Source organism: Pteronotus mesoamericanus, unplaced genomic scaffold (genome assembly GCF_021234165.1).
Source record: "Pteronotus mesoamericanus isolate MK-2021 breed Mesoamerican mustached bat unplaced genomic scaffold, CSHL_Meso_final contig_182, whole genome shotgun sequence".
Classification (NCBI taxonomy): Eukaryota; Metazoa; Chordata; class Mammalia; order Chiroptera; family Mormoopidae; genus Pteronotus; species Pteronotus mesoamericanus.
The window spans coordinates 17202457-17225293 of NW_026555078.1; the positions used below are offsets into that span (position 1 = coordinate 17202457).

Sequence of the window (22837 nt, forward strand, 5' to 3'; positions counted from 1 at the left end):
CTTCTGGGCTGACTCCAGCAGGCTCTGAGCTCAGCACCCCCACACTGGGTATCCACGGGCATCAGCTTCAAGGCTGAGGGGCCCCGCAGTGACAATGCGCCTTCGGAGGCCCTTGAGTTGGACTCCTCCCATACAGAGGCCACAGGAGGTCAGGTGAGGACACAGCTTTTCCAGGCCTCAGCAGAGTTTAGTATCGCGCTAGCCTGACACTGGCGTAATTCCAGCGAGGGAGGGGAAACTTGCGCGGGAGAGGTCCAGACTTGAGACCTTGCCTTAGCCAACCAGAACTGTTGACCCGCAGGTTGAGGAGGTCCTGGCACAAGGAGACAGGCCTGCTCCCCTCCATTCTTTGTGGCCACCATGTCCCCAGATGGCTGCCAGCAGGAAGGCAGTAGGCAGTAGGAAGCGGCAGTCCCTTTGAAGGACCAAGGGATGAGGCTGCGAGTAGCTGCTGAAGGGTATCCCCTTCAGCAATCCCTGTTGGTTTTGTCCCAGGCTGGCTCAGCAGGGGCCCTGTGTGTGGGCCCTGCCATTGATCTTGGGCCGTGGTGTGGGTAAGGCTATAACATGCAGGCCAGTGGACGCTCGGCCTGGGGATCTCTGAGGAGCAGGTGGACACCGGAGCAGGGGACCCTGAGTATACTGGCTTAAGGATTGGCCACAACTGTTAATCTGAAGCTCTGAAGGCAAGCTGGTGTTCCCCGAGCCGCTGCTGCCCTCACACTGCGCTCTGAGTGGCAGCTTGCGGAGCCTCGGGGAGACAGAGCTGTGTGTGCTAATTTATCAAGCTCCCTGAGGGAGGAGGCATCTTCAGCAGGATACGCAGACCCACTGGCAGGATGGTGCCTATGTCCCTAAGCCACATGCTGCCCCACGAGAGCGTGAGAAAAGCAGTGTCTTATATGTGAGAGGCTGCCCTTGTATTACTAGAATTCCTGGCAGGGGCCTGGCTCGCTGCACCATGCGGGGTGGCTGTCTGGACGGAGCAGACCAAGTGTAGCTGTGTGAGTGGGAGTTGGGAGCATCAGTCTGAAGGGCCATTCCACTGAGTGGCGTCTTGCACTGGTCCTTCTTCCCCTCTAGAGAGTGACCTGCTGACAATCTGGAAAACGCGAGATGATGAGAAATGGAAGGTGGAAGGTCATGGCAAGGTGATTTGAGGAGAGAAATCAAGAAGATGACTAGAGGGAGAATTGAAGATTCTTTGAAAACCCCAGTTTCCCAAGTGAAATAACAAACCATGGGAAAGAAGGGGTATTAGCAGAGTCTCCAGAGCTTTAAGGGCTCTGAAGTCCAAGAACAAAAAAAAAAAAAAAAAAAAATCCCAGCCCCACAGAGTTTAAGGTTTCAAGGGAAACTGCTTTATCAAACTGTTTTTTTAAAGAAATTTATTTAGAAAAATATCCCTCCCCTGCCCTCCTCTCTCTGGGTTGAGCCTCCCACCCACATAGGGTCCAGCACATGCAGACGGGCTGCCACCCTGCTGGGAGGCCTCCCCCACTTCCAGGAGCTATGGTCCTGTGCTCAGTCTTTGTCCAGGGCAGGTCTCTGTCTCGGCACATCTCCAGGTAGAGGGAGAGCTCCAAGGGACAAGGGCAGCCTGGCCACAGTCTTGTGCCCTTCCAAGGCCTGCTGGAGCGGTTGGGGACTGGGTAGCGGGGAGCTCTGCTCTCCCCCACCTCTGGCAAAGCTCAGGGCTGGAAGCGCGGGGAGCTGACGTGAGGCTGGTGGAAGGCGTGGGCGCTGTATACCACCTCAGGGGGCGAGGGCGTGCTGGTGGCCAGCACTGAGCACAGGGGCTCGTGGCTGCTGAGCAATGACGTGAAGTACTTCATCTCTTCTGTGAGCTGTTTGATCTCCTTGCGCAGAGCTGCATTCTGTTTCTCCAGGTCTTCACTCTCCTGTGAGGGGGAGGGATCAGCATTGGAGGTTAATGTCAGGGCAGGCCCGGAGACCCGAAGGGTGCGGAGGCTGCAGGAGGAGCCCACATTGGCAAATCCATGGAGCAGGGCATTGGCAAGTTTGTCTGCACACGTGAGTGTGTGTGCACATGTGCGTATGTGTTTGTGGTGCTATAGGTGTGTATGGGCACACCTGTGCAAGCACATGTATATACGTGCATGTATATGCATAGATATTAGGTTAAACCACATGAAATTGTTAATATGTATTTGATCCATAAGATTGGCAGTATCACGTGGTCCCAGCTAATTGAGATGTATGTGGGAATGTATGTGTGGATGCATGTGTGAGTGGGCTCCTTTGCCCGTATGTGTGCATGTGTCTCTGTGTGTATGTGAGTTGGGAGTGGCAAGCGTATGTCTGAAACCAGCTGGCAGGCCAGAGCCTGAAAAGAGAGAAAGGAGTTTATGAGAACATCTTAATACCGGTTTCACTCTTTTCCACTCCATGTTATACCATGTGTTTTCCAAGCGGTCCCAGTGTTTGAGATTAGTCTTACGAAAGGACTCTGAGGTGAACTGCCTGTGTCACCCAGGTTCTAGGACCCTTAGAGTCTTAATAAATATTAAATGGTCAATATCCACCCCAGTGTTTGATTCTGCTCTGTTCTGCACACCCACGAGCCTGCTACATAGCATTCTGGGTGTGCCCCAAGCACACGTGGTTCCTCTTTTCCAGAAACACCTTTTTCCCCTGTTGCTTATGAAAGCCATCAGATACATGCTGATCAGGGAAACTCAGGGTAAAGAGTGCTTATTACTAATCACATCATTGATTAATCAACAATGACACTCTGGAATTAGCATTCCACTGGCAAACAATCCACCTTCAGAAAACCCCGGGGGAATTGCTTTTCCAATGTGTCTTCTAAGGTTCACAAGCTTTGATTCAGTGAAACAGACCTTTTCCACTAACAATTGGTGCCCACAGAGGAAGGGAAATGGCACTGGAGGGGCAAATAAATGGCATTTCAGTTCAAAAAGCAGCCTAATATTTGAAGTCCAGGGCTTACTCTGCTAGTTCAGTTTGATTTTGGTCAGCATTTCCCAAACTTACCACATTATTAGAATTTAATTTGAGGGCTTGTTAAAAATATCGTTTCAGGTTTTCCTTGAAATCTAGAGATTTAAATTCAGCGGATTTGGAATTTGAGGTGAATTCTGAAATTTTAATTTTTAACAAGTGCCCTGGGTCATTCTAATGATCAGACAAGTTTGAAAACACTAGTTAAATGTGTTATTAAATTTGTTTCAATTATTCCAGCAGTTATTAAGTACCTGCCCCTAGTAGATATGAAATCAAATGTTTGTTGATTGACTGGCTGAATATGTCAACTGCTGGACTAGAAGTTGACTCAAAATTATGATGGGCAGTGACCAGTGACCAGATGTAAGATAACTTGACATTGATAATTTGCCTCAAATAATTCACGAGGAGCGTGAGCTGCGTGCAGGCTAAGGAGCAAGTTAGTTCCATTGCCAATGGCCCTAACCCTGCATCCAGGGAGGTGGTAAGGGAGTGCAGGTCTGTGGCATTACCCATCGAGCCAGCTTCCAACCATTTGTAAAGGACAGATGTGCTCATGCACAGACTCAGCCTGGCATTTCCTGTGTGTGGCTCTTAACTAAAAATGTGCCTAGATAAGTACAAAGGAAACCCCCATCTCTAAAATGGGGTGGGTGGTGGGTGGGACACTGGCTGCTTCTTCTGCAAGGTGTGGCTAGTTTACCATTTGGTTGTTTCCGGGCACATCCCAGAGAGAGGGCATCCCCTCTTTACCGAAAGGTAAGATAAAACAACACTTAGACCAGGAGGGGGAGGGGATGTTGGTAAGACGGGAACTGGGGGCCTGGAGTACTGGTCCCTTCCTCTAGCCTTTTTCCTCACCCCCTCTTAGAGTTTCCACTGGTGACAACATTTACTGTAAGTTCTGTGCTCTGAAGAGCCTGGGCAAACCCCGAGGCAGAAGGGAGGGGCTGGGTAGGCGGGCGCAGGGACCAATGCTTTGGCTCTGACCTTCTCCCCGCTGAGAGGCAGGCCCAGCTTTCGGGAAGTAACTGCAGGTTCTTCAGAGCTCTGGCAGCTAAGCAAGCTCGGCTGAGCTCTCTCTAGCTTTCTCATCCCCCTGTCCCTACCTCGCTCCCTGGCTTGCAGCCCCCAGAGCTCTAGAAGCGGGTTCATAACCACGGCCACCTCTAACCAGAAAACCACCACCTGAGACAACAAACTTGTCTTTACCTTGAGGAGCAAGATTGCTTCCTGCTAGGGCCTCAGAGATATCAGCATTGCCAGTCCAGGGACCATGCAGCTAACCAGGCACTTAACAAGAGAAACAGTTTGACTTCCCTTGCAGGAGGAAACAGATGATGGGGGCCTTCTTCCTCCATGTCCCCACCTGCCGTTGCTCGGCTGGTCTGCTCGGACCCTCCCTGGGCCAGTCGCGGCTTGGAAAGGGCTCACATTAGAGTATCTGGCAAAGATGGTCATGCGAGCAGCTCTTTACACAGAGGTGAAATGATCGCATCCCCTAACTTCTCAGTGGGGGCTGGAAACCTAGAACTCAGTTAGGGAGACGCGGAAAGGAATATTGGGACATAAATTTTGGCTTCTAACACACCTGTCTTCTGCTACACAGAGGCAGGGATGGGCCTGCATGTCCTTCCACATAACTTTCTTTCTACTTTTAGGAACTCGTGTAGGCCCTTTAGGCTCCTCACAGCGGCCCTCTGAGGTGGATACGAAAGGTCCAGCTTCTATCATTATCCCCACTTTACAGAACAGGGCAACGGAGACCCTGGGACAAACCTACTCCGCCTACCTGCCAAAACGACTACAGGCTGGTGGCGGCAGCAGCTGAGAAAAAGAGCTGTAAGACTGACCTCAAGACATCTTGTTTCTAAGAAGTCCAGAAACTCTGAATGAGTGACCGGTCGATCCAAAGCCCCAGAACCACGTAGAGGCAGAGCAGGGCTTGGCTCCAGGCTTCCCCCAGCTCGGCCCTGCGCCCTTTTTAGCACACCCAACTGATTCTCCTGAGAGACTGGCCATGCCATTGCCTAAAGGTCCTTAGGGAAGACTAAGCAGTCCTTGATTGTTCTATAGTCTTCCAGGAGAAAACAGGGTCTTGGTTTGGGTGATTCTTAAATACAGCACAATGCAAGATCCCTGAGTCGGTCACACTCTTCCAATCACAGAGCTGAGCACCTGCCTCCTGCCCTGAGTTGGGGGGATCTCCTGCCAGCTGCTTTGCTGGAGGGCCCTCTCTAGGCTCGCCCTTCCTCCAGATGCAGAGTGAGGTCCAAAATACATGACAATGGCAGGCTCCATCAGCAGTCACTGGGGACAGGGGTCCTGGGACCTGATCCTGGCTGGGTGACTCTTTCTGAGCCCACTGCCTCACTTTGAAACTGGAAGGCTGGACCAAAACAATGAGTCTCTACCTTGGCCAGGTGTTGGGATCCGTGGGAACCCCTGGGGAGCTTTAACAATACTGATGCTTGCTCCTGATTTAATCAGTCTGGGGTGCAGCCTGGGCATTGGGTTGTTAAAGGCTCCCCAGGGGATTCGAATGTGCACTGAATGTTCAAAACCACAGGATTAGAAGATCTCCAGACCCTCCTCAAGTCTTGAATATTTCAGATTCCAAATCGGCTACCTGAGCACATGAGCAAACTAGGACCTCTAGGCCCCACTTTTTGGGAAGATGCATGTGTGCGTGCGTGCGTGCGTGTGTGTGTATGTTGGGGCAGAGGGATGTAAATGCAACTGATATGAGAAAAATAAGTAGAAACCAAATTTTTAAAAAGAATAATGCAATTTGTCTTAATAACTAAGAGCGAATGCTAATCTTTTAAGTACCTCACAGTTATCATTATATTTAATCTTTGTAACAGCCCAATATGGTCAATAATATTATAATGCATATTTTGCAGAGGAGGAAAATCTAAGGTACAGAGAAGTTAAGTAACTTGTTCAAGGTCACACAGCGTGTAAGCTGTGGCACCAGTACTTGAATTGAGGCAGTCTAGCTTCAGAGGTTGCCCGCCATCCTGTCTGCCTTTGAAGTCTGTTTAAATCTTTTGATATTTGATAATTATCTCCTGTGAGGCCTCAGCCCTGTTGACTTTCTAATTTCACCCTCCCCCTTTTCCTACCTCATGCAAATCCAGATGCTAATGTTCACAATTCACCCTCACCTGTGGGGTTATTTGATGCTGGTCCTATCATGAACCACAGCAGCTTGGGGGTGGCTGAAGAGCAGGCTTCATGGGGGTATGGGAACATTCTGGGGAATTCCCTGTTGGAGGGGCCAAGGATGGGGTCACTCAATGAGCTCTTGAATGACGGGGAATCCCCAGGCTGGTCCCTCACCCACAGGGAAGCCGACTGGGGCCAAGGCCAAGGAGAGGCTCTCGCCCAAGGCAGGGACTCTCCAGCCATTCTGAGCAGGGCTTGGTCCTCCTTCCTGCCAGCTCTGGGTTAGTGCCTTGACCTTCTCTGTGAATCTTCTAATCGCAATTTCCAGAAAGGTGAAATAGTCCCTGTGTGTTTTTTTCATCAACAGACCATGCAGTCACTTATTGGTAAGGTGACACTTTGGCTCTTAACCACGCTTAAATACAAGAATAGCATGTGAGGCTTATATCCCTCACACCCAGTCGTATGTTCAGCCTCCAGCAGTTACCAGCCCCCATCCGCCAAGTGCACATACAGGGCAGAGCCACCGTTCCTGGAGAAGTCTGCAGACTGAGAGACAGGACATTGCCCAAGCCGTAGTGGGAGCTATGCCTGCGTCTCCCACTAGTCCTGGGGAAATTAGCCCTACCTCTGGTTCCTTCCCTGATGAGGAGAGAAGAATCACAAAACCACAGGTCTGGGTACAGAATAATGTCTATGTCTGATTCTGGAGAAATCTTCACTTTCACCCTTTAAAGCTGAAGCTCTAGGACCATCAGCACCCTCATCATTCACTGACGCTTAGCCACCTCAGCTGTGCCGCCCTCAGGGCCTGTATGGAGTCCAGTCACTTATTTCTTGACTTTCAGGACTATGAGCTCATTGACCTCATAGGTGAGAAACACTCTAGGTTGGCCCACTCCACATTTATCCCAAATTCCTCCCCCTTACTTTCCTCTGGAGAGGATGCGGAAAAAATTCCTCAAATACCCAGCTGCGCGGAAAATCCATGTGACAAATCTTGACCAATGAGACATAAGCAGGAGTACCTAGGGGTGGACCGTCCCTTCCCAACTTAAAAGGCAAAGCCTCCCCGGGACCCGGGTTACCCTCCCTCCCGTGCCTGGGGCTTCAGCAGCCCTCAGGCCGCCTCGGGGAAGAAAGTCACAAACCGAAGACAACTGTGCGGCAAGAGAAAAGGAGCTTGGTTCTCTGATGACATCCTCGCATTAGCCCTAGTCTGTCTGCTTCTGCATTTCTTATGAGAAAAATAAAGCCTGACTTATCGATGACCCTGTTCGATGGTTTTCTATTATTTGTAACTGAATGCAATCCTGACTGATAGCTCAAATGAGAAAGGTTCTCACTAGCAAGCCCAGTTCTGAAAACCAGACAGCTCATAATTGCCTTCCACACAAAGGTTTGAATTGTGTGCATGTGTTTGTTTGTTTAATTGTTGAAACCGTTCGGCCCCTGGGACCCAGTGCTGGGCATATAACCGTCTGCAACCTTGAAACTAACTGCCCCACACTCACTCCCCACATTCCACTACTTCCTCCTGACGGGTTTCAAATGTCTCTGCTCCCCAGTTCTCAACCTTGGCTGCACACTCCCTTTACCTGAAGAGCTTTACAAGCCCTTCATTCACGAACCTCACCCCCGAAAGATTTCAGTTTCATTGTTCGGGAGTGGGTTTCAAGCATCAAGATTTAAAAAAAATACTTCCTAGGTGAGCTAAACGAGCAGCTAGTTGGAGAGCCACATCCATGGCTGATTTGTCTTAAAAATAATGTAAGAATATAGACAAGACAATATATGCAAGGTTTAATTATATGACATTTGTTTTATTATATATGCATATACTTAATGTTTTTGTTTTAAGTGTATTTTATTTTATAATGTATAGAAATATAAATACAATATAAAGAAGTTTTAAAAAGTAGAACATTTCTAGTAAAAAAAAAAAAAGTTCTGTAAGTTAATGCCTGTTTAAGGCAAAGTGCCTTACCATTACTATCACATTATATTTGGAGAAACTATTTCAAATAGCCCAGAATAGTTCATTTCTAAGATGGAAAGACAAGAGGTGGGCCACCTAGTAGAATCTCATTAATTGTAACATAATCAAACTAGTTCTGAACTCCTGAACTTGTGAGGGCAGGGACTACCATTGTCTTCACTGTTTTTTCACCAGTGACTAAGACAGTACCTGGAAACTTGGAATCTCTCATCATTTACCAAAATCTGAAACCTGCAAATGCAGAGTGCGTGCTAGGTAAACTCAGGATGTCCGTGAAGCTTGCCAGGAGAATTTAACCAACTGTTTTAAGTACTTTAATAGCTTCTACTTTTTAACTCCAGGATAGTTACAAATGAGTGTTAAGAGATTCATTTTTTTAAAAAAGTCTACGTCAAACCCCTGCTTAGCAACACTTTTGTTTTCAAAACTAAAGCTATGGGGTTGAAGTAGTGAATTACACCACCTTAAGAACTCTGTGCAATTGTCCTAGCTCAGCCTTGACCTACCCCAGTGATACCAAGAGAAGGAGACTTGACCAGCTGCAATGAAAAGCCAAGTCGAACAGTGTTTTTAAAGTGTTATAAACTGGAAGGAAGGCCATATGTTTTTATATATGAAGATATATCTAATATCTTCATCTGATTGATCTTTAGGAAAATGCCTGACTCTCTGCATTAAACAAATTAATAAATACAACTGTGTCCCATACATGCAACACAAACAAATAACAATATTACTTTGTTTCTGTATTTGCTCTCTCATTTAACTTTTAAACAGCCCAGTGAGGTGCTATTACTTCCCCTTTTATAGATAAGAACTTAAGCTCAACTATCTCCCCCAGCCAGAATTTTAGGTCCACGTATCTCCACCAGCCGGGATTTGAGCTGCTTTTGTTGACAACCACCTCCAACCCACGCCCCTAATCTGGTTTCTGTTTCCTACAGCACAGTTGCCTTTATTCCTGAGCTCCTCCTCATTCCCTTGCTGTCCCCAGCCCCACAAAGCACCTCGCTGACCCTGACTGGCTACATTCAGGGTGGCCTCAAGGCTCTGCTGAGCAACTGTCTCCCAGACCTTCTCAGCCTCCTCCTCTTTTGACTGGCATTTGATCCCAGTGTCAGGGCCTCCGAAAAGCCTTCCCTGATCGCTGTCCCCATCCCCATCCCGTAGTCACTTCCACCATTACACTCTTTATTTTCTTCAATGCACTTTTCACTTTGTGTGGTTAACGTGTTCATTTATTTGTCTATTTTCCAGTCAGACTTCCAAAGGGACTGTAAGGTCCATGAAATCAAGGACTCGGTCTGCTTTGTCCCTGCTCTATTCTCAGTGCCTGGGACAAACCATACCTGGCACAGAGAAGGATATCATATGCGTATACTTGCACAGCAGAATACATCATTTCTGCTGATATGGGCACTCGTACTGGGAATATGCCCTTTGTTCTATAATTTTCTGGACCATTCCACCCCCTTAGCAATAAGGCATATTCTTGTGACAGCTGAGTGCCCAGAAAATATTTTAGTTCAAGGGCCGTCAGGTTTGGGAAAATCCATTTTAGCTCTAGGACTCTAGTCCCCTCTGCTTGGCCTTGACATTTATCACCACTCTTCAATATTCCTAAGAGCTGGCTCGCTCCAGGTCCCCTTTCTTGGTTCCTCTAAATCTAGGGTGAGCAGATGTTTATTGGGACAGTCCCAGTTCATACTTATTGACCTGGCATAATTTTTCCTACTGCCCCTTTCCACTCTCAAAGTGTTTCCACCTTGGTCCGGTAGGGTTAGAGTGTCATCCTGATGTGCCAAGACTGGGTTTGATCCCCAGTCAGGACACATACGAAAACCAATCAATGAGTGCATCAATAAGAAGAACAACAAAACTCTCTCTCTCCCCTTCTTCCGCCCCTGCCTTCCTCTCTTTCTCTGCAAAATCAATAAATTTTTTAAAAAGTGTTTCCGTTTGGAGGACAAATTATAAGATCCCCTCTCAAAACATGACCCTCAAATTCTAGGTCAATGACATTTTCTCTGTTCTTATCCTTTATGTCCTCCAGAATTCACTCAGCTCTCTTTGTGACCACTTTCTTATTATTTTAAATAAAAATATACAGTACAACTACATCAAAGTTTTTTTTTATTATACATGATGATGGTCCTAGTCCTCTAACATGAATGTTTTCTTGTGTGTATGTTGCCATCTTATCCTTTCTAGCAAACATAAAAAGACTTATTTTTATAAAATCTCATAGTACATATACAGTTTGTATTTTTTTCTGTCATAATTTGGTCATGATCATCGTAATTAATATTTTTAATGGCTGTATCATCAAATGGATGATCCACAGTTTACTTAAAACGGTTTTCTAATGTTAGGCACTTTAGTTGCTCTCAAAATATCGCTATTATAAATCATGCCGCAGTGAATATCTTGCTCCACTCCATTTCTGTTCATTTGTTCAGCCATTTCCTCAGCTAAATCCCTAGCAGCGAGATTCCTGGGGCACAGGGCGCGGTCAGGCGCCCAGGTCGCGTATGATGGAAAATGAGTCATGGAAGACATGCAACATCACCAGTAGTGAACACAGACATCATTTGCACTGCAGGCTCATCGGCATGTAGATGCTATAATTTTAAATCATTTATTTTGCCAATTAGCTTATTGAAAGTTCCTTACTTTCATCTTATCGATGATTAAGAAGGAAGAACTTTCTAGGGGTCTGTTCCCTAGTACAGCATTCTCAACCAGGGGCAAGTTTGCCCCTGGGGCACCTTGGGCAAGGTTTGGAAATATTTTTGATTGTCACAGCTGGGACTGAGGGGGCGCTACTAGGACATAACGGGTAAATTTTACATTTTACAATGCACATAACCCAACCCCTTACAATGCACATAACCCAACCCCTTACAATGCACATAACCCAACCCCTTACAATGCACATAACCCAACCCTCTCCCGCCACACACAACAAAAAATTATCTGATTCAAAATGTCAATAGTGTGAAGGCTGAGAAACCCTTCATATGTATCATTTTCACAATCAGAATAGAAAGTGGGGTTATTTTCATTTTGGTAGGAAAAACGCTACATAAACTTTATATTAATAGCCTCTGCCCTCTAACATATTGGAGCCTCAATGTTTTTCTCAAAAGGGATGTTCCTTCTACAGTATACACATTAAATGTGCATTTATTTAATTTGGTGCAAATATTTTCCCCAATGTGTTATTGTCCTTTCACTTTTGGATTACAACCCTAAGACGTTTTAAAATAAGGGAACATTTCAATTCAGCCGTTCTCAGTCTTGGCCTCTCTCCCTTTCTGGCCTCTTGCTGTGCACTGGGCTTCTGCTGCAGAAGAGTCTCTGTCTAGCTCATTCAGACATCCTGGTTAGTTGCTTAGTTCTTGGCTTACTCTTTGCAAAAGAACATGTGAGAGCAACACCACCTGCATAGCAAAGTCCTGGTGAGCAAGGTGTCACAAAACCAAAGCTTATGGGGGGGAGGTAAAGGGTTTGGGTTCTTGGTTGTCTTTGAAAAAGACGTAAGTGTCCTCATCGGTAACATGGCAAGCTGACTGAAGCATCCCTGAATTTCCTTTTAATTCTGTGATTCTACACACACAGGGCTATGACCATCATTGTTGTTACTCCCTCCACAAGCTACCATGTGGACTCATGGCAGGGCCCCCCACAGAGATCCCGCAATCTGAAAGGGTCTTTGTCCCGTGGGACCCATCTATGCCTCCCAACAAGCAGGGAGCCAGGCTGAGTCCTACAGTGAAGACGGAGACAATCCCCAGGCTGTGTGGGCACTGGCTCTTCAGCAAGACTCTCTCATTCTTTCTAGAGAAAAAAGCCTGGGTGCGGCTGAGGGGCTGTCTGCTGAATGAGCAGCCCTCGCCTTGTGACCTGGACCTGTAACCCCATCTGGATAGAAGTTCTTTATTATGTTAAGACTGGTGTGGAGTTGGCATCCTCTCAAATATGCCTCCCAAACATAAGCACACTGGCCCAACATCAGTGGGACAAGAAGTTAGGGGCGGTGGATTGCCTGGACATTTTTCCCTTCCCAAATAGTCCAACTTTTTATTTTGATCAAAGACAGCATACATTCATCACAATAAAAAAAAAATTACAGGAAAGTACTAGGAGTAAAGTAAGCAACTCAAAATTCAACCACTCAGAAATGACCCCTGGTACATTTTGCAGAATATACTTGCAGCCATCTCATTATGCATGCAAACATGACCCAAACCCACAAATTTTACATTAACAGGATCATGCTCTGCATACTCTTTGTAACTTACTTTTTTCACTCAATGCCATTGACATCCCTCTGTGTTGATAAATACAATCTTCATAGTCATTTTTAGTGCCAGAACAAGTTACAGTGTATAAATGGTATACAGTAATATGCTTAATCCCCTATTGTTGGGCCTCTGTCCAATCTCATAGTGTTGATAAAATGTTTACTGTTCACGAATAGTGATGCATTGAGCATCTTTGTGCAACATTTTTTCTTTAAACTCTTGTAAGTGACATTTCTGCTCCAAAGGGTATTCACACATAGGATATTAATATTTATTGTTACATGGCTTGCTTTAAACATTGTTTCAATAGAGGTATTGATATATTGCATAGAGACATCTTTACCTTCTTGACAAGGCCTAGTGATGGAGGAGGGAAGTGTAAATTTTGGAGGATTTTACTTAAAGAAAAAAAATAAATTCAGGATGAGATTCAAGAAGGATATATGCTGTGGAAGATGAATACCTCTTCATGAGAATCTAAGAAAGAGGCTGTACAGCTTAGTGGTTAGGAAGGTGTACTCTGAAGTCAGACAGATCTAGTTACACAAGCTGTGTCAACTTGGACAAGTTACTTAACCTAATAAAGGGTTTACAAAGTAAGGTGTTTGTGCGGATTAAATGAGGTACAATAGGTAGCGCATGTAACACACAGTGCCTCGTACTGTGCTCAGTTAATAAGTTTGTAATAAAAAGTTCATAGCAATAGAAGCCAAGAGAAATAAATGTCTCTTTTCCACAGATGTTGCATTGATTTTCTACTGAACTTCTTTAGGGTGAAACGAGTCAGAACACTGCTTCTCTGTGATTTCTGTTATTGTTGTTTTGTTTTTAGTGTAACTTTTCTATGCCATGCCAATTAACCTTATGGAATGGTTTCCAAGACAGAGAAAAAGTGCTCTATCAGTGAAAAAGGACTATGCACAGACTTGCCTTTCAGGCCTCCCCAAAAGACCAAGAACAATAGTGTCTTTCTAAGGAGGCCCGGGAAGTTCTCATCTTTGCTGAGCTTCTTTTCTTCCATTATTCAATTTCCTCAGGTTGTAAATACCGTATTTCTCATAGTATCAGCATAAAGGTTTATTTCATGCATAATTTACACTCATGATGTTTGTTATATATGGCATTAACTGTAAAACTTTCTCTTTTATTAAAGTAGTGGGAGACTCCTTTGGGAGCCTGTCCCAGGCAAGCACCTGTCCTACCCTTCTCCAAAGTGGGTATCTAAAGTTCTGGCTTTCAGCTTTGACCCTGTTACTCTTTCTTGCTTCCAGTTCCATCCTTAAGACCATATCTGACTTGCCAGCAGCACAGCTCTGAGCTCTTATTACTGTCTGCCTACCATCTCCTCTACTTTTAGCCTTTTCCAGAACAAAGCTTCTCGGTTGATCTCAACTCTCTTTCCCACTGACCTGGGATACCAACTCAGAATCCTTCCTACTACGAGGTACCAGGAGCCACTACAACTCACCAGGATGGCCACACAGAGGACACTGATTTCCGATCCACTGTATGCCTTGTCTAGTACTGTAGGCCTTAGGAGTCCTCATTATAAATCCTGACAGTTGGTTCTCCCAAAGGACTGAGACATTTATGTTTGAGGGATAAAATGTCACAGAGGAAGATTATTCCATGTTTGAAGTCAAAAGTTGAAAAAGAAATCATCCTAATACATATGTTGTAATGATCAATGTTGCAAATTTAAATATCCATATTATAAAAAAGGCCCTGGCTGGTGTAGCTCAGTGGATTGAGCACCAGCCTGCAAACCAAAGGGTCACTGGTTTGATTCCCAGTCAGGGCACATGCCTGGGTTGCAGACCAGGTCCCTGGTTGGGGGATGGGGTGAGAGACAACCACATATTGATGTTTCTCTCCCTCTCTTTCTTCCCCTCTCCTTAAAAAATAAGTAAATAAAAATGAACAGGTGACAAAAACATCTAAACTATATAAAAAAGGTAAAAAAATGCAAAGTATTTGTCTCCTGCTTTTGACTTTTCACTCTATTTTTCAGAAGTAATCACCGTTAATGGTTTTTTGGGAAACCCACTTGAAAAATATTAAGTTTACAACACCTACACAGATACATTTTTGTTTTTATTAGAAACACACACAGAAGCAAACCATATAGCATATTGACATATTTTTCACTTAGGAGTATAGAAGTTTGATAGTCTTTTCAGATTAGCATGTTCAGATGTAACCTGTTATTTTAACAACTGCATGGTATTCCGCTGAATGAGGAAAGTATAGTTTAGTTAGTCCATTACTTATGGATATTTAGCTTGTTTCTAGGGTTTCCTATGACCAACAACGCAGCAGTGACTATCTTTGCATGTACTTAATTATGTAATCTATGGGTATGTTTGTAAATAGACTCCTAGAGGTAAAGTTGCCTAGTTACAGGGTGTGTGTACTTATAAATTGGACAGATAAGGCCACTTGCCCTCTATTGCGGTTGCACCAACTTACACCCCTACCGGTAACATGCGGTGGCACCTGCTTCTCCACGGCCTCAGCAATGTCATGCATTAGCAGAGTTTTCATGTTTGCTGATCCGGCAGGAGATTCTCACATTGCTTTACTTGTCATTTCACTAACTATTACAAAAAGAGTCATCTTTTCCATATTTATGTGCCATTAACTTCTCTCTATAAAATGCCTACTCATAATCATCACTCACTTTTTTCTGTGTTGTTAATCCTTTCCTTATTCTTTTTTCAATTATTTATTTATTTATTCTTTTATTGTTCAAGTAATCCTTTTTTTATTCATAAGAGCGCTCATATATTAAGTAAATACTATGCCCTTTTTTGGTCATATGTCTTGCAGATGTTTTTCCTAGTCTGTCATTTGCCTTTGATCTTACATATAGTAGTTCAAGCTGTATAGAAATGTTCATTTTTTATGTGTAAAGGTAATGTATAGTGATCTTTCTCTTTATGGTTTCAAGGTTTTGTGTTTTATGTGGAAAAGACTCCAGTCCAAGATAAAATTTTTAATGCTCCTTTTCCCCAAATTTCTTTAGTCTTCTCTTTTTCTCTTTTTTATATTTAATCTGTGTGTGTGTGCGTGTGCATGCATGTGTGTGTTGTATAAGAAATAAAGCAGTTAGCTTCCCCTGGCCCCGAATGACTAGCCAGTTTGAAATGCCATCCTAGTCATTTTGCATTTGAACTTGTGTCTTGGGAACTGACATATGTACTTGAGTTTTAAATTTGAGTTTGTTAGGAACCTAGTTCTGTAGTCTATTCTGTCCAATATTCTGTCTTTTTCATGTTGTTTTCATTTCTATAGTTGTCATTTTCTTTAATATCTTGTTCAGGTAACCTTCTCTAGTTGCCCTCCTTTTTTAGATTTTTTCTGGAAATTCTCACATGGTTATTTTTTCAGTGGGAACTTAGAATAGCTAATCTAGTTCTCCAAATCCCAGAAACTCCTATTGGGTTTTTATTGGGATCACATTAAGTTACATTTTAGATTGATTTAACAAAATTACTATCATTATATAAGGTATATCTTTCTATTTATTTGAGTGTCTTTTAAGTTACTTAGAATAACTTTAAAGAGTTAAAAAATTAAGCCCTGCATATTTTTTGTTAAATTTATTCCTTCCTTCCATTTACTGTTGTTGGTGTTATAAATGGAATTTTGTCTCCAATTAAATTTTATAATTGGTTATGATTTGTATATAGGAAAGTTACTACTTTTTGTGTCAACTTTAAAAGCTGACCGGATCCTCTTGTTATTTTTAATAGTTTTTTTAACTGACTATCTTGGATCCGCATATTGGCTACTCATATCTTTTGAAAATGAAGCGGTCAAAACATGCCTTTCCCTTTTTAATCAATGCCTTTCCTAAGCTTAATGAACTCTACAGTTGTCAGTGGGGGAAGAGAAACTAGGTGGGATGGGGGTGCTGTGTGAGACACCCAATCGAAAGAGAATTAAAACAAAATGTGGACTGTTTGTTGATATTATGAAAAGAAGCACTCGATCCAGTTTATATGAGGGGTGGTCAATGCTGGGGTGTTAGAACCTTTGCATGAGATTAAACACAATCATTGAAAGAGGATCTTTCCCTACTCTGTTATTTTAAAAGCAGTTAAGGTACAGAGTTTTGATGTAAAACACTTACAGAAGTGATATGGAAAATGTTAAATAGTGAGTATCCCTCAATTTCACTGGTAAACAAGATAATTCTTTTGGTATTTTAAGATAGATGATAGTGATAATGTTGAAATTGAGACGATGTTACCCCAGCACACTGATAACAAATGTGGTCCTTATGTGATACTGTGCTCCTAGTAGCTTCTAAGCCCTGGTCTTTAAAGTATCTGTAGATGAGTCCTATGACCAGGTCAGAGCACCAGAGAATGGCTCCAGAACCTCTCAGCATATGGAGCCAAGCATGAAAAGGAGTCCAGGGCAAACCAAGCACTTGATTCTAAGAATGTTGGTGATAAAGGTAGAAGATTTTCTACCTGGATCACAAACATAATTAAGAGACTAAAGGATGGGGAAGATGGGTGATTACTAGCTGAGGGGAAATAAACATGCAGACCACAGGCTAACCCTCTGTTTGATGGTGCCAAATTTAAATGTTACCACCAAACGCTTCTAGCTGAAGTCAAAAAACATCAGTTGCATTGGCTGCAGTCCCCAGGCTTGCTGTGTAAACTCTGATGTGACCTAAGGAGTGGGGAGGAATTTGTGTCTGGCTGTGGGGAAGATGGGAACATGCTAGAGACGGAGGCTGGTGGTGCGGGCGTTAACGTGTACATGATAGGGAGCTCCACGGACGCCAAGCCCCAGACACCATCCCAATCTATTCATGACGAGTGTAATCAGACGGTTCTAACTCTTGTCTTACAGACACAGTGGAGTCAGAGTTGAAAACGTCACCATAGCAAAGACATACCACCCTCACTGATGTGTCCCCAAGGGGTTGAATCAAGACCAGTGGGTTGAATGCACAGGGAGACAGTGGTGCAGCTCAAGATGGGGAAGACCCCTTTGTTCATGTCAGGAGAGAGGAAGCTCTCTGTCACTAGAAGTGACTGGGCATCATCTGGGGACTATTTCTGGGCGTGGCAGGGGGGCGTTGCAGAGGAGTTTGGAGCATCAAAAGTTTGTCTGAACATTCCAGCCTTTAAGAAATCTTTCAGGCCTGTGAGATATATATATATATATATATATAAAATCATTATTACAAGAAGCAAAATAATCATACCTAAATATATACAAATATATTAAAATGTATATATGTATAGTTTTTTATTTTGCTTCTTATAATAACTACTATTACTTCTTATTATACTTAAATTTTTTGAATAGTTGGTATATGCCAGGCACTGTGTTGAACTCCTTAGATGCACTATCTCTATAAGGTAGTGACTGCCATTTCCCATTTTATAGACACAGTAACCAAATCTGAGGGAGGTGAAGAATGTCTCTAAAGTCGGCCACACAGATTGCAAGTAACAGAGCTGGGGTTTGAACCCTGTCCTTTTGACTGTGGAGCTGCTGAGCTATACTTAAGTTTCCACATTAAAAAAATTACAAACACAAAGTTTATAGCAGTTTTCCAGTCTCAGGGCATTATCTATTTGCACATAAAGGAAGGTTTTATTCTCTCTAATTTTTATTGCTTTGTTCTTTGGCTTGCTCTAAAGAACACTGAATTAGAATCAGACTCTGATAAAGACAAACTGAACTAAAACTCAAGATCTGAGTGATCATAGATTTTCAAGCTTAAAATAGTAAAGGGGAGTGTTGTGAGACTTTATACCATAATGAAATCATGGAGAACATGTAAGTTGCAGGATCACCACTAACTTAACATTTAGACTTCTATGACAGTTATCAAAGAGAAGAACAGGCTTGCTGTTCATTCATTCTCATTTTGTTGTTGTTTAATCCAACAGTTATTTATGAATTTAAAACTATGTTAGTATGCAACGAGGGATATGCTGAACACATTTCAAATAAAACACAAGAAGCCAATCAGAGATGTTGGAACAGTCAGCTCTCTGCTTCCTTATAAAGCTTAACAAACCATCTTGTTTTCTAAAACTACATCTTATTTTCTTTATTTTTCAATTACAGTTGACAAACAATATTATATTAATTTCAGGAATACAGCATAGTGATTAGGCAAATATACCTTACAAATTGATCATCCCAATAAAGTCTAGTACTCATCAGACACCAGACACAGACATTTTACTTTTTCTTGATAAGATGTAAACAACTATTCTAACTAGCTGATTTCCATGCTGATCTTTCAAATAAACGCAAGCATATTCATTTTTGGTCCCAATTACCCTTTTTACCATTGAAATGAGTTACTGGGATGCTGGAGGTTTAGGAATGGTTCAGGAGGAAGGACAGAAAGACAGAGTTGCTAGAGAAAGGGATGGAGGGATTGAAGAGGAAGGAGCCAGTGAAGTAAGAGTTTGTTGGCCCTGGCTGGTGTGGCTCAGTGGACTGAGTGCCAGCCTGAGAACCAAAGCGTGTCTGGTTCGATTCCCAGCCAGGGCTCATGCCTGGGTTGTGGGCCAGGTCCCCAGTAGGGGGTGCACGAGAGGCAACCACACATTGATGTTTCTCTCCCTCTCTTTTTTCCTCTCTTCCCCTCTGCCCCTATCTAAAAATAATAATAAATAAAATCTTTAAAAAAAAAAGAGTTGGTTGGACAAGGACCAAGTTAAGAGGAGAGTGGAGAGAGGTTGGCTGATAAGGTGTGGGAGACGAGGAGGGAGCACTGTTGATGAAGCACACAGCCAGAATTTAGAAACATCAACGAGGGCCTCGGGTTGCCAGTGGAATTGCAATTCAGCATTGATCAGGGCTCCCGCTCAAGCCAGGGGTCAGTGCCTTTTCTAGAAAGTTTGAGACTACAGAGGCGACCCAGCCAGGATGGCGACCTTCCCAGGTAAGTGAACTTGAAACCACATCTTCCACAGACCCCTTGGGATACCATTAAAGAGAAGAATCTCAAAATCAAACCTTAATGATGTTCAGAAAAGGGGAGTAAGGTGCAGCGCCCTGTGAAGCTCCTTGCCCCAAGTACAGGACCCAGGGTGGCTGCCCAGGTGGCCTCCCAGGGGGCGGGCCTATGTGGGACACTAGTGCTGCTCCCCAAAGCCCTTCACAGCTCCTAAATTTCTCCTGAGACAGTCCTGTCTTCTGCTCTCTGGGCCCGTGAGGGCTGGAGTTTTCTCTGGCTGCCCCATGGCTGAGCAGGCGATTCCGCCTTGCATCCAGCCTCTGAGCTTGCTGTGCCCAACTCATTGACCCCTCCGTCCCTCTCAGGCATCAGGAAGAAGGGCTCCTTTCTCTTTCAGCCTTCTGGCTCCTTCCCTGCCAGAATCTTCTCAATACTCTCAAAAGAGAGCCTCCTCTCCCACCTCACCCCGCAGCCCTCTCCCTTCAGCTCGCTGCTCCCCACCCCCAACATCCCCATCTCCATGCAGGCAGATTCAAAGCTGAAGTCTAAGCATCCATGGGGGACAGGCAGCAAAGACTAAGGCTCAAGAGGATGAAGAAAGGTCTGAACACTCACCAAGTGCAGGGTGTCGGCTTTCTGTGTCTGCCTCTGCCGGCTCTTCTGGGCAGCAATGCGATTTTTCTCTCTCCTCTGAACTTTTCTCACATCGTCAGATGAGTCCTGGGAAGCAGAGAGGATGAAAGTTGGGCCCATCTGCCCCTCTCCTCCGGGCTATCCCCGGCTCGTGTGCTGCTGAGTGCCCATCCGGTCATCCTCCATTTCTTCATCTTTTCATTTGCCCGCTCACCCCCTATTTACCAAAAGGCTGAACCCAAAGGGGAACCCTTCCCCACACTCTGTTACGCTCCCTAGGTCTCTAAGCCTTTTTGGCCGGCAGTTACAGGAAGAGGGTAAAGGCCATGAGGCCTCACTATAGCTGTGCTTGGAAAAAAATGGCTGAGGTGCTAAAGTGTGTTTTATCACCTCTCCTCCTAGGGGCTACTCCACCCTTGCTCTCTCACTTTTTGCCCTAGAACTCTCTTGCTATTTTTTTTCCAAAACTTTTTTGAGCACCTACTAAGTGCCAGCTTCTGAACAAGTGTTCTTCCAGAGGTACTCTTGTGTATGGCCCCGGTTCTGTGATGTTGGCATTGTTATTTCCATCTTATGTGTGAGGAAACTGAGGCCCAGAGGAGCCTGCCCAAGAGCTCACAGTCACCTGGGAGTTACACATTCCAATGTGAAGCCTGATGACTTTCAGAGCCCTACCCCAAACCTCACTGGCTTGTACCCCCATGCCTTCTGCTGCATTCTTAGGCTGATGTCCGCATCCCAGGTCTGTCTCTTTCCTTGCATTCCCTTCGTTATGCTCAGTGACCTTGACATTTCCCATGACCCTGAGCACAATGCCTAGGACAAAGTAGAGGCCAAGAATGGCTTTAGCAGCGAAGATTACCTGGCTGTGACAGGCAGCAAATGGGTACTTAGGAGGACAAGGGGACCTTGGGTGTCCTCTAAGTACATCTCCCAGATAGGCAGGTCCTCTGCTTGGGCAGAGAGGTTAGGTCCAGCTTTCCCCCAGATGCTGCGGGATAAATGCAGGAGTCTGAGTGAAACCCTCCTGCAAGTCCCGGCCTATCTCGCAACCCCACGGTCTGGAGGTGCGCAGTTCCTAAGGCAAGACTCTGTGCTCACCAAGCATATGTCTCACGAATTCGCCCAACACTTCCAGCCATTGCAGCAGGAGGGCACTGGGTTAGATAGGAAGGACATGCTCTTCCTGTAAGGGGGATGGGGACCAGGTTACCATGGAAGCCATGAGTAATTTCCTTCCTAAGAAGAGCACAGACTTCCAGGCAATCTGAGCCAGCCTGATATCATCTTGAGCAGAGGACCCGGTTGTTTGCCCTCTAGAGGTCTCTGCCAGGACTTCTCCCAACCTGTCTCTTCTGTTAGATAGTTTATGACCAATGTTATTGTATATTCTATGTCCATATACTTTTATTTTGGCAGCAGCACTTAGAAAGCTCTCTTGGATACCTGTGCTAAGGAATGAATGGAAGAAGTTCTAATCCACTGATGTACTGGAAGAGAAAGAAGCCTTCCTATAGAGAGGGATGCCAAGAAATGTGGTCAAGAGAACCCCTGTGAAACTGGGAGGCAGGCAGGGCACCCTGTTTTCTGGCAACTCTCCACCTGAAAACTTTTGCCTTGGAAGTCACAATCTAGACTCCAAACACTCCCAGAATCTCTACTGTAGTCTCTCTGGTTTCCCCAGAGCTGAGCTGAGGTACTAGTAAGTGTCTCCAAGTCTCCAAAGTCACCTCCTGATTTATTTCCTTCCTCCCGTGCAGAAGCCAGAGGGGAAAGAGATGTGGGCAGCAGCCCCAGCAGCCCCTCCCCTGGCTGTGCTGGTGCCAGGGCAGTGCCCCAGTAGATATGATAGATCCCTCTGTGCTGCCTGGCTCCTCCTCCTTCTAACTTGCTTTTTCTCCTTGACTTTCCCCAACCCCTTTCCCTCTTGCCCTGATGGACATCTCCTGGGACACCAGCTCTCCAGCCTTCGGGCCGCGCTGGCCTGCAGCCCCCTCTAAGGCTCATCGTCCTCTTGGTTTTCTACTGCCTTGGAGAAGCACAGAGCCTTTCCCTGACAGACCTGAGCTCTCTGATGTTCGTTCTCCTCTTGGCTTCCTAGAAAGCTTCTGGGGTGGGGATCCAGGGGAGGCGCAGGCAGCGGGCACCATTGGAGAATGAGGAGTAAAGGGGGCTTTGGCAGAATGGGCGGCAGGATGAGGGTCTCAGCCAGTACGCTCAGCCTGATTGCAAATGCCATGCCCTGCGTCTAACAGAGTGCCCGTGTCACCAGCCACTCCCTCGCTCCTCAGCTCCCTGGGCAGGATGAGGCAGCCAGCCCCTCTTCTTGTCCATTCCTCCCCCAAGGGGATCAGAGGGAATAAGAGAGGGGAAGGAGGACTCTACCTGTTTGCCTGGGGGAGGAGAGCGGCTGAAGCTGGAGTCGCTGCTGTCAGAGCTGTGAGGCATGGCTGCAGTCTTCCGGCCTCTCCACACGGCCCCAGACGCCTCTGGGCTCCCTTGTCAGCAGCTGGCCTCCCTTCCCGATAGTTCCCAGGCCAGCAGCGCTGCAGCCCAGCCCCTCGGCAGGTCCCTGCTCCACCTGCCCTGCAGCCACCTCCGACCCCCGTGTCCTCCTCACTCTGGGGTGCAGAGGCACTGCTCCCCACAGGGACATGTCGTTGGCTCTGCGGCTCTCACGCTCGCGCTCTCTCTCTTGTGGTTTCTGGTAACTCACGCTGGAAGTCACATGGGCGGAAACTTAAGCTAGAAGTTAATTTAAGATAAAATACATATCTGGGAAAAGACCCA

General features: G+C 45.3%; 1 protein-coding gene across 1 annotated transcript; it reads right to left on the reverse strand.

Moving 5' to 3' along the window:
• Positions 1-1691: 1691 nt before the first annotated feature.
• On the reverse strand, positions 1692-22584 carry BATF (basic leucine zipper ATF-like transcription factor). Its single transcript, XM_054566997.1, has 3 exons — positions 22433-22584; positions 20030-20134; positions 1692-1901 (listed from the first exon to the last, which is right to left on the reverse strand). The coding sequence occupies exons 1-3, from the start codon at positions 22493-22495 to the stop codon at positions 1692-1694; spliced, it is 378 nt and encodes a 125-aa protein (XP_054422972.1). The 5' UTR covers positions 22496-22584.
• Between the last annotated feature and the right edge of the window lie 253 nt (positions 22585-22837).